This window comes from Terrapene carolina, unplaced genomic scaffold (genome assembly GCF_002925995.2).
Source record: "Terrapene carolina triunguis isolate 2854851 unplaced genomic scaffold, T_m_triunguis-2.0 Scaffold262, whole genome shotgun sequence".
NCBI lineage: Eukaryota > Metazoa > Chordata > Testudines > Emydidae > Terrapene > Terrapene triunguis.
The window spans coordinates 4,747,992-4,766,384 of record NW_020664613.1 but is presented as its reverse complement, the minus strand read 5'-3'; the positions used below and the strand labels follow the sequence as shown (position 1 = coordinate 4,766,384).

Below are 18,393 nucleotides of genomic sequence, written 5' to 3'. Positions count from 1 at the left end.
GTTTGTAAAGAAGAGGGGACCCTTTGCCAAAGGGTCTCTGTCATGGCACCTCATTTTCAAAAGTGGTTTAGGCACTTAGGAGCCGACATATATTTTATTTAAATGAGATTAAATTTAAACTAAAGAAAAAGATGTCATTAAATACATATAAACAAGGTTTCCAAAAATGGGTGCCTAAAGTTAAGCTTTTAAGTCTATAGTTAGGCACTTAAATAAGTGGCCTTAATCTCAAATGTCCTGAGCACCAGCAACTCTCAAAGTTATTATGGTGTGTCTCTAAAGGTCTGACAGAGTACTGGGGTACGTGCATGCAAGTGTATTTAGTGACCTGTTGATGGGGCAGAGACTAAATGGAGATGGTGACCTGAAGCCTTAGTAACAGTAATGCCCCTTACGCTTCACTGGCTGCATAAATAAGCCCAAGTGTGACTGAGAATTTAGGCCTGCACCTGGGAGGCAATGATAATAGAAGAGAAGGGATACAGGGACAAGGAGGAGGGATAAAAAGTATGATGGTGGAAAGGAGACCACACTTCAAATTTTTGCTTGAGGGTCCTATCCAAAAGTTGTTCTGACCTGAAATTAATGCTCATGAAAGAAGCCAGATTAACATGCCGAGGCAACACCCTCTCCTCCCCCCATTGACTTCGTGGTGCAGGATCAGGCCTCCAGGTACAGCTTTGCAAAAGGAGTGAAATTTTCCCACATCACTCTGCCAATGTTACCTTGTAAGATATGGCACTGGACCGGATACTGACCCCTACAATGTGACAGGAATAGAAGCTTTTGTAACCCTGGCCCTGGCATGTGTAATAAAAAGCAGTCTCTTATCACGGCTAGTGCATGTGACACACTTATTACATGGTGTCACAAATAAGCAAAAATGGAGAAAATAAAGCCACCCGACTCCCTTAGTTGAGAAGGGAAATTAACAGAGACTGGGTAGAGGTTGTTGCAGCACTTCCAAATTTTCCTGGAAGCAAGTATCATTGAAGATAAACGTGAGAGGGAAAATTCTTCCATTCCGTTACATATGGAAGGCTAGAAGAGATGTACAATACTTGTACTTCAATGGGAACAGGAAAAGGATTGCAAACTGCTGCATGTGCTGGAACAGGTAAGCAGATTGTAAAGTGGGTTAGATGAAAACAAGCCAGGGAAATGGCTATGGAGTAAGCCTCCCAGCCAGATCACTCTACACATTTTCCCCTTCCAGGGTAACACAGTCTTCCTTCAGCAGTCCTAGGCAATCTTCCCATTCGCTGCCATAGGTGCCACTCCTTCAGTGGCTGGCAAGGGAACCTGGGCCCATCTTCTGCTCCGGGTTCCAGCTCAGGGACCCTCTAGTCAGCAGCCAAGGTCTGTTGCCTTCTAGACCTTACTGCCTTTCCCTGAGCCCTTTCCTACCTTCCTTGATTCCCCACTCTCTGGGTTTGTCAGCCCAAACACACCTCTATTCTCCCAGGGAGTGACTGCAGACTTTCCCAGCAGCTCCCTTCTGCTGCCAATTTCCTGCCTTTGTAAGTCCAGCACAGCTGTTCCTCCTCAGTTGGGCTACCTCAGTCAGGGGATTGCTTAGCCACCTGATTCCTCTTTGCTGTGTCCTATTGGGTTAATTAGCCCCACTTTGTCTTCATTAAACCTTTCAGGACAAGTGTGGGGTGTGAATGTACACTACCTACTGCCCTGTAGGCATCTAGAATCCATTCAAGTAAAAATACAACGCATAAATTCACATTTCCCATCAAAAGCAGAGTGAAATAGATAAGCAGAACAGAAATACAGTTTCCATGTTCATTTCAATGAAGTTTTGGGGGTAGCAGTAGTGTATTGATTACTCTTTTGCCCCTCCTGCTAATTTTATCTATGCATATTTTTGTACATGATGAGTAAATATGCTTTGGGGTAATTCAAATGTTCCCTTTTGGAATTCCTCAGCTCTTTAGAGCTTGATGACAGATAACTAGTTCTGTGCAGAGAAAAAAGCATTGATGAATTGCAGGAAATGGTAAATTATGCAGTGAAAGTGTATTCTATATCGTTTTTAGTGTATTTCCTTGAAAATTATCATTGTGATGTGACAATTAATTTTCATGAGTAGGGTCCTTATTCCTTATGATTCCATCTTCCACGGGTCAGACCTGGAAACACTTCCTTCAGTGATGCCTTTCTATTTCATGTAATTCATTTCAGCCCTTAGTCTACAGCCTTATTAATCTATTTTTAATGCCTCTTAATCATTTCTCTCTGCCCTGCTTCTATTGCAGCAGTCTACTGATGCCTTTTTGAGCAGCTCAGTCTCCCCCATTTTTCCCTTTTTTCTTGTTTTTTTTTTTTTATATATATAATCACAGCTTCAAGCTCATGCCTCAGCCTCTTTCATTACAGTATTCTATTTTCAAAAGGGGAGACAGGGCCGACTGTGGCACTATCAAGGCATTGCCCTCCTCCCTCCTCATCGCTGGGAAGATTCTTGCTAGAATCTCACTGAATCGCCTGCTCCCTCTTGCAGAGGAAGTACTACCAGAGTCCCAGTGTGGCTTCAGACCATCACAAGGCACCTCAGACATGATTTTCGCAGCCAGGCAGATCTAGGAAAAATGTCAAGAACACCAGCAGGAGCTGTATATGGCTTTATAGATCTGACCAAAGCTTTTGACTCTGTCAACCGTGAGGCTCTGTCAAAGTTTGGCTGCCCAAGCCCATTTATCACCATTGTAAGACTCCTCCACGACCAGATGACTGCCTCCATCCTGTGCAGTGGCTCTACCTCTGAGCCCTTTGTCATCCAAACTGGTGTAAAATAAGGTTGTGTACTGGCACCCACCCTTTTCTCCATTTTCTTAGCAGCTATGAAAACATTAACCCAAGACCGTCTACTGCAGGGCACTGGCATCCAATATCAGACTGACGGCAACCTCTTCAACCTTTCTCGTCTCTGTGCCAGAACTAAAGTAATATCAGCAACAATAACCGAACTCCAGTACACAGATGATTGTGCACACTCAAGGGAGGATCTTCAAAGTCCCCGGTTAATCATCAGACCCAGCAAGGAAGTTCTACATGGACAAAGAATAACTGGAAAATGTAGAATACTTTGCCTATCTTGGCAGCCATCTCTCACAGAGGGCAGACATAGATGTCAAGAATCAACAAAGAATCCGCTGCACCAGCCTTGCCTTTGGCAGACTCTCTCATCAGGTGTTCAACAATCACATCATCAGAATACATACTGGACTTTTAGTATATAAAGCAGTTGTAATCCCAACTCTCCTCTACAGCTGTGAGACTTGGGTGACCTACAGAAAACGCCTGAAAAACCAGCACCAGCACCTTCTTTGGAAGATCCTCAGCATAAAGTGGGAGCGTCGCCGCACTAATGTCAGTGTACTCACAGAGGCCAACATCTTCAGTGTTGAGGCCCTAATTATCCAACACCAGCTGAAGTGGAGCAGGCACTGTGTGCGCATGCCTGATGTACGCTTACCAAAACAACTGCTGTAGGCTCAACTCACCAAAGGAGAAAGGAAATGGGGAGGCCAAAAGAAACATTTTAAGGACACCCTCAAGATAAATATCAAGAGATGTGTCATTGACATCACACACTGGGAGACAGCAGCCCAGGATAGGGATAACTGGCAAAGACCTGTCAGAGAGGGAGCATCCACTTTTGAGGAAAATCGCCTTGCCCTAGTCACAGAAAAACACCAGGAAAAAAAAAAAGGAAGACAACTGTTACACAGCAATCGTGGCCCAACCCTGTCTTCCAACACCACCTGCAACGTCTGCCAACGAGCCTGTGGCTCAAGAATTGGACTCCTCAGTCACCAAAGGACCCCTGAAAAATAAAACCTGTGAAAGAGATCATCCTCGACCTCAAGGGGTCGCCAATGATGATGATGCATCAGTTAACAATTTTTTAATTTATTTTACCACCTTTAATTATTACCCCAAGTTACTGTTAGACTAGTGTAACAAATCATCAGCAACAGCGAATGTTAAAACTAGTGTCTAATTTCTCTTTTATTTCCTCCTTCCTTTTGTGCCTTACAACAGTGTGAGGTCCTAATGTTGTTTCTAGAGTTTTAAAGGATTTTCATTTCTGCACTGTAGTTAAGAAGCATCATCCTCAGAAGATGGATATCAGAGAGTGTAAAAAGCAACAGAGTCTTGCATCTGAAGAAGTGAGGTTCTTACCCACGAAAGCTTATGCTCCCAGTACTTCTGTTAGTCTTAAAGGTGCCACAGGACCCTCTGTTGCTTTTTACAGATTCAGACTAACACGGCTACCCCTCTGATACTTGATCAGAGAGTGTGTTTCTGCTTGTGGCTATTGGGTATTATCATTGTTAAAATATAGGGCTCTAACTTTACACATTGCTTTACAAACATAGGCATAAGCCCTGCAATGAGCTCTGCACAGGCAGATGAAGTCACATGGTGGTCCATACCCCTGGGGTCATTCGTAGGATCAAGGCTACAAAGAAAACACTACCACAAATATCTTACAATCTAAGTAAAATAAACAAAAGTAAAACAAATTATAGGACAAATGTTACAATGGATTATTTTAATAAGAATTTTTGGAAAAAATTGTTAACCCTCAATGGAAGAGAAATAATAACATATGTTGAAATATACCGAGGAAATCCTACAAGAAGGGTGTGGAAAAATTGGAAAGAGTCCAGCGGAGGGCAACAAAAATGAGTAGGGGGCTGGAGCACACGATTTATAAGGAGAGGCTGAGGGAACTGGGATTATTTAGTCTGCAGAAGAGAAGAATGAGGGGGGATTTGATAGCTGCTTTCAACTCCCTGAAAGGGGGTTCCAAAGAGGAAGGATCTAGACTGTTCTCAGTGGTAGCAGATGACAGAACAAGGAGTAATAGTCTCAAGTTGCAGTGGGGGAGGTTTAGGTTGGATATTAGGAAAACCTTTTTCACTAGGAGGGTGGTGAAGCACTGGAATGGGTTACCTAGGGAGGTGGTGGAATCTCCTTCCTTAGAGGTTTTTAAGGTCAGGCTTGACAAAGCCCTGGCTGGGATGATTTAGTTGGGGATTGGTCCCGCTTTGAGCAGGGGGTTGGACTAGATGACCTCCTGAGGTCCCTTCCAACCCTGATATTCTATGATTCTATGAAATGGTTCCAGATTTTAAAATTACATTTGGAGAGAGAGAGAAAAAAAGCCTCTGCAAAATTGCCTATCAGAGCCAGTTCAGGGTCAGAATGGTGGCACAATGTGATAAAAAGTTGTGTCAACGCATTTTTCAACGCAACGCATATGCAAGACTTGAATGCCACTTGTGTTTTCTTGCTCACTTTATTTTCCATATGCAGGTATGAGGAAAAAACACCACAAACCCAGCATTTTATAACATGTTGCTGGATTCAGTTCCATGATTTATCATTCTTACACTGTGACTGAGCACCATTTTAACAGGCACTCAGTAGGCACTTTGAAAGACACAGTAAGATTTATTAGCAGACTATATGCCTTTCTTGTAAATGAGATCCAAAGCCTCAAGAAGCATAGCTAATGCCCTTTTTTCCTTTTTATTTTTCAAAACAAGATGAGCCTGGTGACTTATATGGAGATCAATCTTTGTCTATATTTCAGGAGGAAAGCTAATTAAATTTTAGCTTAATTTGGACTCTGTCTACATTTTCAAAATTGACCAGTAATTTTTGGTGCATCCATTTTTTGAGTGCACCGCCTGAGACACCTTTAAGGTCCCAGATTTTAAGAGGGATGGTGCTCAAGTTGGGCACTCAAAACCATATTTATTTCTGAAAATTTGTACCTGTATTTTTTACATTCATTCCTGATTGCAGGACAAAGCTCTGCACCTAGCATCATTCTCAGATTGCTTATGAAGTCTTGTTAGCCTTCCAGTCTTCAGTATGAATCAGCCACCATTTTGTAAAGGAGGAACTACAGTGACTTATATAAAGCAATATCCATTTAAGTGCATCTTGTAATTAATGTTACTGATACGCCAACCAGCGGATAGAACATTTTCTGATATTTTGTGTTGAGATCACTTACCTTATCACACAGGAGGCTATTATTTTTGGTGCCTGCTGTGTAGCAGTCACAGGTTTTACAAACATCGACAGCTGAAAGATCTGCACCTGCTTGCCGGTAATGGAAATCCTTACACAGCTCACAGTTTCTTCCTGCATGAGGGAAAGGTTATGCATTATGGCTTCCAATTCATTAAAATTAGCTGTATAATTCAAAATTAAAGAGACTATTCCTTTGAGAGAATTCTATAATTTTCAGGACGTCCATTTTAATGCACCTTTCATCTCTACCTGCCAATTTAGTGATCCAGAGCATATGAAACAATGAACCTGTTACAAACTGTGTTTTACTCCATTAAACTTCCATCTGTTATATAATACCACACTTCTATAAAGCTATGCTATGTGAATGTCTATACATTTTTTTGGACAACTTACTGTTGAACCTCAAACTTTCCCCTTTTCATAGAAAAAGCCAAGAACACCGAAATAAGTATGCAAATCCTCTATATATGGAGTGAGCAAATTTTTACTCATTAAAGAGGAATCTGATATTTTACCAAAAATCTATGTTTGCTATGTTATCTGGTTAGACCAATTTGATGGTCCTGATAGAAACACGGTGCATCATGTATAATGGAAACCATTTTGCAAGCTTAACTGCAGCAGATGTTGATGTTCATGCTATAATAAAGTATGCTGGAATATAATTGACATAGAAGATTCTATACAAAATTATATTGCATTGTAGTGACGGCATTTTTCATCTTAGCTGTTTACATAATTCTAGCTACTGAAGGACACAGGGGCTGTACTTAACATTTTTTAATTTTCTCTTCATCATTGTTGAACCTCAGAACCATTTGGGTTTTTATGACTGACTCTCTCCAAAATGACCCTACACATTTTGATGTAGCTTATTAAATTACCTGTGGTGTTATGTTGACAGTTATCACATACTCCGCCACCTCCTCTATAGTGTTCGTTAGGAAAAGAATCCATTGCCATGTCATAGTGGCAGCTTACTGCACGGCCATAGCACTGACAAGGTTTACAATTATAAGCTTGGACTTGGTCACCTGGACGAAAAGGCTTGTCATGATATAATGGCAAACAGCGCTCACACTAAAATTAAAAAAAGAAAAGAAAGTTTCTTGCTTTATATCTCTACAAAGTACATATTCATATTGCATTTTATGCTTTTCCTTTTTTCACTGTTGAACATGTTGGCATATAGACTTTAAAAAAATGTTTAGCAAGCAAAAAACACTCAAAATCTTCATGCTATAACTTTTCACAAGAATTAAGTTCAAGGGGGGTATAAAATATAATACAATAAAAACTGCTAGGAAACTTAGCTCAGACTTAGGGCGAGATTTACAAAGGCACATAGGGACCTAAAGATACAGATAGGTCCCTGGTGGGATTTGCAAAAATGCCCAAGTAGATCAATGGGAATTGGGCTTCTAACCTGCTTAGGCATTTTTGGGCTTTAAGACATAATAAATAGGTATAACGCCTCCCTCCATGGTTTTTGGGGTCCCCAGATCTCCAAAGCTATATTTTACCCTGTAAAATTAAAATCTTGTACAATTACAGTGGCATTTAGACACCTAAAGATGGCCCCCTTGCATCCTCCCACCCCCGCCATAATGTACCTACACAAGGCTTGCTATAATCTGGCCCTACACACGTTTTATACAAATATTTGCAAGCCCAAAAATATAAATATTAGTCATCATTCCAAACTACTCAAAAATCACTCGTTCATTTCAGAAAAAAATGGTAAAAGATCATTACTGATATACAATGTTATTAATTTTAAAACACTAAAAATGTTTGTAGGCATCTGTCAACTGGAAATATTGCCTTAAGTTTTATATTTGTCTGAATTATTTGTCCATATTTCACCAGTGATTTCTAATGTCCATTTAAGTTAAGAAAGTTTGGTGTGGTTTCAAAGCTGATTAAATCAAAATCTCTCCAGTTCTATAGATGATATATTTACCAAATTAAGTGTGAAATATGATATTGATGCAATATTAGTAAACCAGTTGTAGTTGTTTATGTAAGTGTCCTGTGACAAAATGTTTTCTTATCAAAAAGGTTTTTATTTCTTCAAATGTATTTAGTATTTACAAAAGCAAATGATTTTAATTGTATTCCTTCATCCAAAAGAACCCAAAATTTCTGTTCAAGTTCTGTTGAAACTGGGGTATTGCATCTGTAAAGCTTTGTAAAAAGTATGAAATGAGAACAATCTCAAGTTTCTAATAGATTCTGCAAAACTTCAAGGAGAAGATTTATTGTGGCTATTGGTTCATCAAAAACAAAAACAAAAATTGGATTTCTTACAGATAACTAATGGATGGTATTTTGGACAATGACATTCTAATTATTCAGAAATGATCCAATTAATGTGCGATAGGGGATGGATCACTTGATGATTACCTGTTCTTTTCATTCCCTCAAGGGTACCTGACATTGGCCACTGTCAGAAGACAGAATACTGGGCTAGATGGACCTTTGGTCTGACCCAGTATGGCCGTTCTTGTGTTTTTTAGTTACACCACCACAATGAAAACAAGCACAAAAAGTAAAAGGAGCTGGTATTGAGACATACATAAGCTAAGAAATGCACCACGAACACGAAGAGCAAGAGAATGGGAAAAAGCTAAATGGTACGAGAAAGCATCTACTGCCAAAGAAAAATGGACAAAATTCAAACTTCATTTGAGGAAGTACTGTTTCATTCATTTCAATTAAGTAATTGTATGCATAAAAAGAGTCTGAATTTGGCCCAGTAAACATTCTCTGTTGGTAGAAACAAACAAATGTATTAAGAGACGGGGGTGGTTGAGTTTGAGGTGGTTATTGCAGGAAAGTTAAGATGCATTTAGTTCTGAATATGGTGAAGGTGGTTATCGTTCTTATTCTGTCTGACAGAGTTCTGTTGCCTTTGTCCAAAACTTCTCTGGTTCTCTCTTCTGTGGGTATGAGTTTTCCCATTTGTCAACAGATTCTTTTTTCCTATGGAGTGAAGCTGTCATGTGAGGTCATCATTGCAGTAGGAAAGGTAATCTCTCACACAGCCAGAGCCAATACCATGCAGGGATTTTAAAATCAGTATGATGACCTTGAACTAGACTCTGCATTCAATGGGAAGCCAGCACAGGAAGCAGCAAATTTGGAGGACTTGTTCCTAAAAACCAGTGTTAGTGAGCAGATGAATTGCTGTTGTATGAAACAGCTGTAGCTTCCTCAGGCCATTGAGCTTCATTCCTAGATGCTGACATTTTCAGTAGGCCACCCTGAGGTTATGAACACGTAGGTCACTGTGGCCTGATCAGTATCTGATAGAATCCAGCACATTCCTCTGGCTAGTCACTGATGAAGTGGGTGTTCTTTGCACAATGGATATTTGGGTACCTTAGCGCAGTGCAGCCTAAGACAGCCCCCAAGGCAGCAGGTCAATCTAACCATAGGAGTATAGATTACTTCAATAGTGAGGGCTGAAACAGAGGCGAATTCTTCAAAGCACTTCCTGCTTCCTACCAGCATGCTCTCAGTCTTGTCAAGGTTCAACTTCAGTCACCTGCTCTTCAGCCAGGCACTTTTGGAAAGCTTGGAGAGTGTGCCATTAATGTTTGCTATGAGAGAGATGTAGAGCTGGGTGTTGTCCACACGCTGCTGGCACTGCAGCCTGTTTTGTCTTACTAGCTTTCTAGACACGTTTATATAGGTATTGAATAGGATGGGGACTCAACCTTGCAAAACCTCATAAGTGAGGGCTTTTGACCAGAACAATTCTGGGTTTGCTTAACAAAGAAAAACTCTGCCATTTCAGGGTACTTCCATCACTCTGCAGTTTCTTGGGGACAGGACAAAAGTGTTTGGTTATCAATGGAATTAAATGCTTGCGAGGTCCAGCAGAATGTGAATGGATGTATTTTTATTGTCAACAAGCAGGAGGAGGTAATGCATCAAAGCAACAAGTGCTGTCTGTCCCATGCTCCCAACTGAAGCCTTAATGGGAGGGGTCCAGGATGTTGGCATTTGAAACTGGAGACAGTTTTTGGCCAACAGTGACTTAGTTATTTAAGTCTTGGACTTCATTCAACCTCTAGTGTAGACAGCGTCTTTTAGAGACAACTATATCACAAATCATCTGTGCCATAGGACATACTGAGTGTCTGCAGTGTATAGGACTAGTGTAGTATTCCTTTTAATAGTTGTGAGACCTCTGTATATTCTGTCCTAGAAGCTGCCAGAAACATGTCAGAACAGCAGTATGTATATAGCTAGGCCTTGTGAACTTATATTTAGCTAGTAAACCATTATCTGGGATCTAGCTGCACATGTATGGAATAGGAGTTCTAATTTCATGCTGAAAGGCCTTTGCTTCTAGCTGTTTTACCTCTTCAAAATGTAACTATGCCAATGACAAATGCCATGGTACAACACAAAACTAAATATGATCCAGTGCTGGCTGAAATGTATGACATTATGACAACTGGAAGATTTATGCACACAAACATCTGTTTAAAGGGCTATTACCCTATTCCTAAACACTTCAGTGTCCACTTTTGGAAAAACTACTCAGGATATTTTCTAAACATTTGTGCCAGGTTACAAATATTTGTGGTTCATCCCAGAGAGCAGCTTAGAGAGAATCGGGTACCAATGGCAAAACACTGGACTAGAACGTAAAATATTTTAAAATATTTTCTTGATAAATTTTAGCCAATCAGATCCTGGAAGTTTCCGTTACTGTATATTTTACCATGAGTTGCTTTTCTGCAAGATTATTTATAGAATGAGTTTTCAAAATCAAGAATTACCTAAGGACAGTTACAAAGGAGTTACAAAAAATAGGGGATTAAAATGGGTTGAATCTTTCAGTCTCTTTGTGGTACTTAGGCTGCCACTCATTTTTATTTGTCAGAGCTAGCACACCTCTCACATGTCCCTCTTTCCAAAGGATGGTCCTCATCATAGACCCCCTTCTAGCCCTGAACCCCACACAGATCTGGAACTACCTGGGATTACACCCTATTGGTAGCAGATATACTAAAATATAGAAATTGAAATGATGAGGAGGCATGAATCCACATTGCATCAGGCTCCCTGAGCTACTATTTTTTTCACGTCCTGAATTTTGGGTGTTTGTCCCACATCTAGGATTTCTCAGATCAAATGGTCTTGTCAGGGATGTTAGTCTAATCTTTCCTTAGAAAGCGCCAATGACAGGGATTCTACAACCTCCTTAGGATAACCTGTTCTAGTGCTTAACTATTCTTACAGTTACAAAGTTTTCCCTAATATCTAACCTAAATCTCCCACACTGCAAACTAAGCTGATTACTTCTTGTTCTATCCTTGGTGGACATGGAGAACAATTTATCACTGTCCTCTTTATAACTGCCCTTAACAAGTTTGACAACTCTTCTCAGCTTCTCTTCTCTAGAGTAAACATGCACAAATCTTTCACCCTTTCTTCACAGGGCATGTTTTCTAAACCTCTAATTTTTACTACTCTCCTCTGGAGTCTCTCCAATTTGTTCTCATCCTTCTTAAAGTGTGTGCCCAAAATTGGACATAACTTAGTGACGACGACTGCTAATTATAGACAGAAAGTCCTTTCTCCAGATAGTACTGATGTCAGTAAATCATGTTGGGTATCATTTCTCTCTGACAGGACTAGGTGCAGACAAGTACCTTTCAGAGTTTGGCTCAGTCTGTGCACACGAATGGAAAAATATGCCCACGCTGATATACATCTGATCCCCTTACTTTCTCTGGGGATAGTTTTCTGGGAAAATGCATTACATGAAGTCAGCTAGATCAAAATATCTAGCTCATCTTGACCCAATTCATTAGTCAAAACAAGTCTTTGCTCTAATTTGTCATCATTTTATCACAATTCCTGGATCCAGCAAATTTGTGAATAGACCTAATGACATCAGCTTGAACACAGATGTGCAGAGTTCCGTATTAATCATTTGGAATGCTGGAGGAAAATCACAGTGAGGCAATCTTCAACATATCAAGAATGCAGAGTGGTGCTTGAAAAGGTACAAGTATTTTAAGCCTTACAATAAGTAGTACTTAATTAAGCCCGTCTTCCCTAATCCTGTTAAAATGTTCCATCCCATTGCTTACGTCTCACCTCCCACCTCAGCAATAATCAGTCCCAGTCTCCCTTGGCTATTCATCCAATCTCAGACTCTACCCACATACTGACTCCCAGTATCGCTCCATCATCTCTTCCAGTCCTAGTCTCCTTGCCCAGCCAGCCATAGTCTCCTCACACCCAACTCCCAGTTCCAATATCCCTCTTCCAGCCTCCAGTCAAGTCTTCTCTGCCCCCACCACTCCCCAGGCTTCTTCTCCCAATCTACTCCCCCCAGGGGTCTGGCTCTTGTCCCCTCTGCATTCAAATCAGGCACCGTCCTCTTTTGCGGTCTAAACCCAGTAACAGAGTCACTGATAGCACAGGAAACAGTCTCCTGCTCTCAGTTCAGTTGCCCAGTCCCTGCATGGCCTGCAGCAGTTCAGAATTGCAATTTCAGGCAAAGTCCTGCTTAGCCCTAGGCTGGAGTCTGCCCATTGTGGACAGAATCTTGGAGGAATTTAGCTGATATAAAATCTTAGTCTCTACTGAGCATGTGCAAACTGCAATTTTTCAAAGTCTGATAAGTTGGTCTGACAACAGCCAATTCCCTGCCAAAAAATTCAGGTCCCTGCTCCCAAGCTTTCCAAATAAAAGGTCACCAGAATTTTTTAACATGGGCAAAACAGTATATGTGTTATTAGCCTTGTTCTCAAAAAACAGCTGAATCATTCTGGCTGAAATTGAAAAAAAAAAAAAAAGTATGAGCCTAATCTAGACACCCAGCATGGGAAATTTCAGCCCTCTTTCAGTGAGGACAGGACTCCTTATTGCTCCAGTCAGATGCCATAATCCAGTAAAGCCGAGCTCCATAGCAATGGAATAGTACTTGCAAGTAGAAAGGCCTGTATTTCTTGATTCTGATAAGGTTACAATACTACTGCAAAGAAGGTATATGTAGGAATTCAGAAAATAAAGTAAAATAGACTAAAATGTGGTCTAGTGGCTAGGACATGCAAAAAGGTAGTTAGGTAGTCTGTGTCCTATAGTGAAGAGTCCATTCCAGACTGAGTTAGCCACACATCGGCTTATACCTTGACCAGACCCCATCATAGGATCATCTGTATCTTCCCTTTGTGTCTTGTATAGTGTCACTCATGCAGTCAGTGATTAACAAATAAATAGTAACTTAACTTCATGGTGAGTGTAGGGCAATTGGAACCCCCCGGGATCAGGCCCTAAATTTGCTTATCTTCAAAGTTAGCATGGCAGCCTGTCTAGTGTAACAGAGTATACAACTTTTTTCATTCAAGCTTTTCTAATGTATTATAATTCCTCCAACACATGCAGATTATTGTGGACATCTCCAGAGAATCAGTGCTACCAGTTCAATATGGAATGCTATGCTACAAAAACTACAGTCTTCCAACTATTTGGAAATTTAGGCTTGCAACTCTCATCATTGTTCACAGGAGTTACATTTTCAGCTATTTACACACAGTGTTAGGAATACAGCCGCACTATGAACAGTAACAGGAGTGTAAGCCTAGTTTTCTATAAACTCCATTGGAAATTTATTCCTAAAATCCCATCTAAACTGGCTTTTCACACACGATGAAAAAAATAAAAGTACAATTTAAACATAGCTGCAGCCAAACATGGTTCAACCAACCAACCAGTGTGGAAAGGACCAACCCACATACTAGCATGGATAAGAGCCTCTTAAATTTACTGTCCGGTCAGCCCCACTTTTTTGACTTCTGCAAAAGATAACTCTGACAAGTGCAACTTTCATTGCCATTTGACTTAGATCTCATATGGATTTTCATCATCCTTGCAAAGTGAAGCGTATTACTGTTGGGTGAGCCTTTTAGACAGAGCATTAACCCTTTCACAACTCCGCTAGTGAATGATCATCTGAGCAACATGTCTTCAGGTACTAGAGACAGCAATGAGCTCTTTCAATATTTCAGTGAATTCTTGTACACAAATTATTTTAGAAGTCTATGATCTTTCATTTGTGAAATTACAGTGGTTTTCCAAGGATGAATTCATGGACAAACCCATAACTTCCAGAGACATGTCAAAAGATATTCAAAATTTTCAAGCTTGTAAGGCTCCTGACCAGATGGCTTTCTATTTGCTGTTTTCCCAAACTCTACTCAATCATTTTCCAGCTATGTTTCTGAAATGACTGGCTTCCTCCCAGATTTATCCCCGATGCTCCAACTACAGTACACATATTGGATAGCCTGAGATAGCAAGACACTTATTAATTTAATTAACTAGTACATACTATACTAAAAGCTGTAACAGTTGAGACACAAATAATTAATTAGGCATCTAAAAATATACTGATCCAACTGGCTTTATTAATAGTAGATTCTCCTGTAACAGTATAAAATGGCTTACTGATCTGATTCATGGTAATCAACAGCACAGCACCCTCTTTTAATTTAATGGGCGCTGAAGACAGAAGATGTATTTGATTGCATTGATTAAGCTGAAAACTTTGAAAGCCTCGGTCCTCTATGTTGTAACCAATAACTGATTCTCAAGTTCCACCCAAACACCTCCAGGGCATGCACAGAATCTCAGAATCCAAGGCATGCACATCTCTCAGAAACAGTAGGGCAAAAACATCTATCTAATGTTCAATTGTGACCAATTCAAGGGAGTCTCTGTGCATGGCATGGTAAAGCTAAAGTGATCAAGGGCCACGTTTTTTCATGGACAGTTCCAGTTTTTCATATGATGTTCTGCTGGTCCAAAAATTTCTTTGGACATAAGATTACTCATGTTTGTGAAGCTACCCACATATGTAAATGTTTGAAAGATCAGGACCTCATTCTCTGGGCCTCAGTTTCTATTTTAAATTGAGGGTACTTCCTGACCTACATCATAGAGGTGTTGTAAAGATTAGTTAGCGCCAGTTCATACAGCAATTTGAAAATAGGTGTTCTATGAAGTAAATTATTACTTTTCATATGGTAATTGATGATCCTTCCAGTGGCTCAGAAGAATTTTAAAATTCTTCCAGGAAAGTTTTTTTTTGTTTTTTTTTTCTCAGATGTAAATATTTGTTTCCTCTACAGAATCTGCTGGGTCTACATGTGCAAATCACTCATAAGGAAGCATTTCCTGCTCTGAATTTCACATCAAAATGGGTCTTCAACCCAAACAAAACTCTCTAAAAAGGAAAAAAAATAATTGTGTCTGGATACTCAACTTAGACCGATCTATTTTAGATAAGGACTAGATGCAAGTGATTTATTTAATGGCAATTTCCATCTGTAATAAATTATTTGATTTTTAATGTCTTTTGTTGCTTTAGAGTGCAACATCCATCCAGATGTATATGCCAGATATGCTCAAGATGGGAACTTTAGCTGTACCAATGTGGCAAATTGGCACACTATGCCATATGTTAGGAGTTTGCCAAAGGATCTCAGATTTCTGTTCCAAGGTACTCAACAAAAATCATTCAATTTTCATATATTCCCTTACTTGCAGTCCTTGAGTTACTACTACTATTTTGTGTTGCAAGCTCAAGCCTCAGTCACCTTGTTTGCAGTGCTATTTGTTCTCACAAAACTTATGCCTGTAAAACAAATTGTGGGTACACATGAATAGTTCATCCTACAGCTACTTGATTTATATCCAAAGCACAATAATTAGATAGAGGTGCAACAAGATTTGAACACCTCTTTTTGTGGGTTCAAAAATACAGATGTAATTTGTGCCTGCAAAAGAGTGAAAATTTACCCAGAAATACAGTAAAAGCTTTGTTATCTGGCATGTTGGGGGAATGGGGGTTGCCAGTTAGTCAAAAATTCCAGTTAACTAAAGTTATACTTACCAATGGAATACCAATTTCCAAAGAATTAGAATACAATTAAATGAATAACAGGTATTCACCAATCCAGTAGTAGTACTGCACTGCAGAGTGGTTGGTTTCTTGAAGCATTTAGGTGCATACAGGTAAAGTTTTCTATACAACAGGTTATCTTATAACACTACACATCACTATGGCCAGCACCTGGCGTATACCCAGATCACTAAGAATACACTTAACACTAAAACTATACTGAACATAATTTAATCTTTCTTTGATGATTCAGAAGGCACGTCAGAATCTTGCAGTGCCTCAGGGTCATCATTATCAACATCAATTATCATTGTAGATGTAGAAGGTGTAGGAGATTGGGCTGAATCTGTAATGACCCTATGACATTTTTGAATAAATCTCTGATATCAGCTTGCTTACTTGTCTTCTGCCTCTTTTGCATAAAAGTAGAGTGCAGAATGTGCAATTGCATAACCTCCTGTGCAGTATAACATGGCTGCCTTTCTGCAAATTTAACTATTGTATCAAAAGCTGAAGCAGCCTTTCCCCAAGTTATTTTGTCCTCTTCACTAAAATCTTCTTCTTCACTGTCTTTATCAGTGTCCTTTGACTTTTCAGGATTCGAAACATACTCTATTATGTCTGTATCACTAACAGTATGTGTCACTTCAACCTCCTTGTCCGCTTCAACCCACTCTTCTATCTCACTTTCAGGAAGTTTGTTGATTGGGTGTGAAGGAGTATCCACTATTTCAAGAATTTGTGCTAATGTATTTTTTCTAACTCTTATTTTAAAGCCTTCAAATTCATCTTCATCAGAAGACACTTTTGCAAACGTAACACTAGGCCACAATTTTGTCCAAACTCTCCTTAATATTTCACTTTTAACAGAATTCCAGGCACAACCAACATTAAAAATTGCATCTTTCATGTTATAACGAGATTGGAAGTCCTGTATAGTGCCTTCATGATTGATCAACTTTCTCAGGAAATCTCTTCTGTAATAACCTTTCATGTTCTGGATCAGAGGTGGGCAAATTACAGCCCGTGGGCCACACCCGGCCCGTGGGACTGTCCTGCCCCACCTGAGAGTTCCCGGCTGGGGAGGCTAGCCCCGGACCCCTCCCCCGCTGCCTCCCCTCCCTTGCAGCCACACTGTCGCACGGGCAGCGCTCTGGGGGGCAGGGTTGCGCGGCATGGTAAGGGGGCTGGGGGGTTGGATTTGGGGCGGGGGACCCCGGGGTGCAGTCAGAAGACAGGGGGCGGTTGGATGGGGCAGAGGTTCTGGGGGGTGGGGGGTTGGATAAGCGTGGGAGTCCCGGGGGGGCCTGTCAGGGGGTGGGTGTGTGGATAGGGGTCAGGGGACAGGAAACAGGGGGGTTTGGATAGGCGTGGGGTCCTGGGGGGGGCCTGTCAAGGGCAGGGGGTGTGAATAGGGGTCAGAGCACTCAGGTTGGATGGGGGTGGGGTCCCGGGGGTGTTTGGGGTGGGGGGTGGTTAGGGAACAAGGAGCAGGGGGGATTGGATGGGTCGGAGGTTCTGAGGGGGGCAGTCAGGGGGCGGGAAGTGGGAGGGGTCGGATAGGGGGTGGGGGCCAGACTGTTTGGGGAGAGACAGCCTTCCCTGCCTGGCCCTCTATATAGTTTTGTAATCCCAATGTGGCCCTCGGGACAAAAAGTTTGCCCACCCCTGTTCTGGATGATGCCCTGGTCTATAGGTTGAATCAATGAAGTAACATTGGCAGGCAGGAAGATAGTAAAAATATTACCAGACACTAACTCTGTTTCATGAGGGTGAGCTCTACGATTGTCTAGTAATAGAATAGCTTTGCTATCTTCAGGCAAGCCTATTTTTCTAAAATGTTCTTTCATTGCAGGTACAAAAACATGATGAAACCAATCATAAAAAATTTGTCCATCCATGAATTACCTTGCACTTTGTAAACAGGTAAACGTGCAACACCTTTGAAAGCTCTAGGACGATTATATTTTCCGATCACCAGAAGTTTTATTTTATGCGAGCCTTCAGCATTAGCACACAAGAACCATTAGTCTGGCTTTATTCTGCTTAAAACCAGCAGCACTAGATTCACGTGCACCTACTAGGGCAGAATTTGGCCAGCATCGGCAAAATAGGCCAGCTTCATCAGCATTATAAATTTGTTCAAGGGACAGATCATGTTCAGCAATTACATTTCTAAAAAATTCACAATATTTTTCTGCAGCTTCATGGTCAGCCGATTTTTGTTCACCGGATACGTCTATAAAAAGCAACAGAGGTTCCTGTGGCACCTTTAAGACTAACAGAAGTATTGGAGCATAAGCTTTCGTGGGTGAATGCCCACTTCATCAGACGCAAGAGACGCTTGCGTCTGATGAAGTGGGCATTCACCCACGAAAGCTTATGCTCCA

General features: G+C 40.8%; 1 protein-coding gene across 1 annotated transcript in view; it reads right to left on the bottom strand.

Annotated features, from left to right (window-relative positions):
- USH2A (usherin) overlaps window positions 1–18,393 on the bottom strand; it is a 558,238-nt gene that overhangs the window by 478,954 nt on the left and 60,891 nt on the right. Inside the window, exons 9-10 of the mRNA XM_026657662.2 lie at window positions 6,954–7,149; window positions 6,047–6,177 (exon numbers count right to left, since the gene is read on the bottom strand). Of these exons, the coding sequence (XP_026513447.1) occupies window positions 6,047–6,177; window positions 6,954–7,149 (327 nt within the window). The remainder of the gene's footprint in view (window positions 1–6,046; window positions 6,178–6,953; window positions 7,150–18,393) is intronic.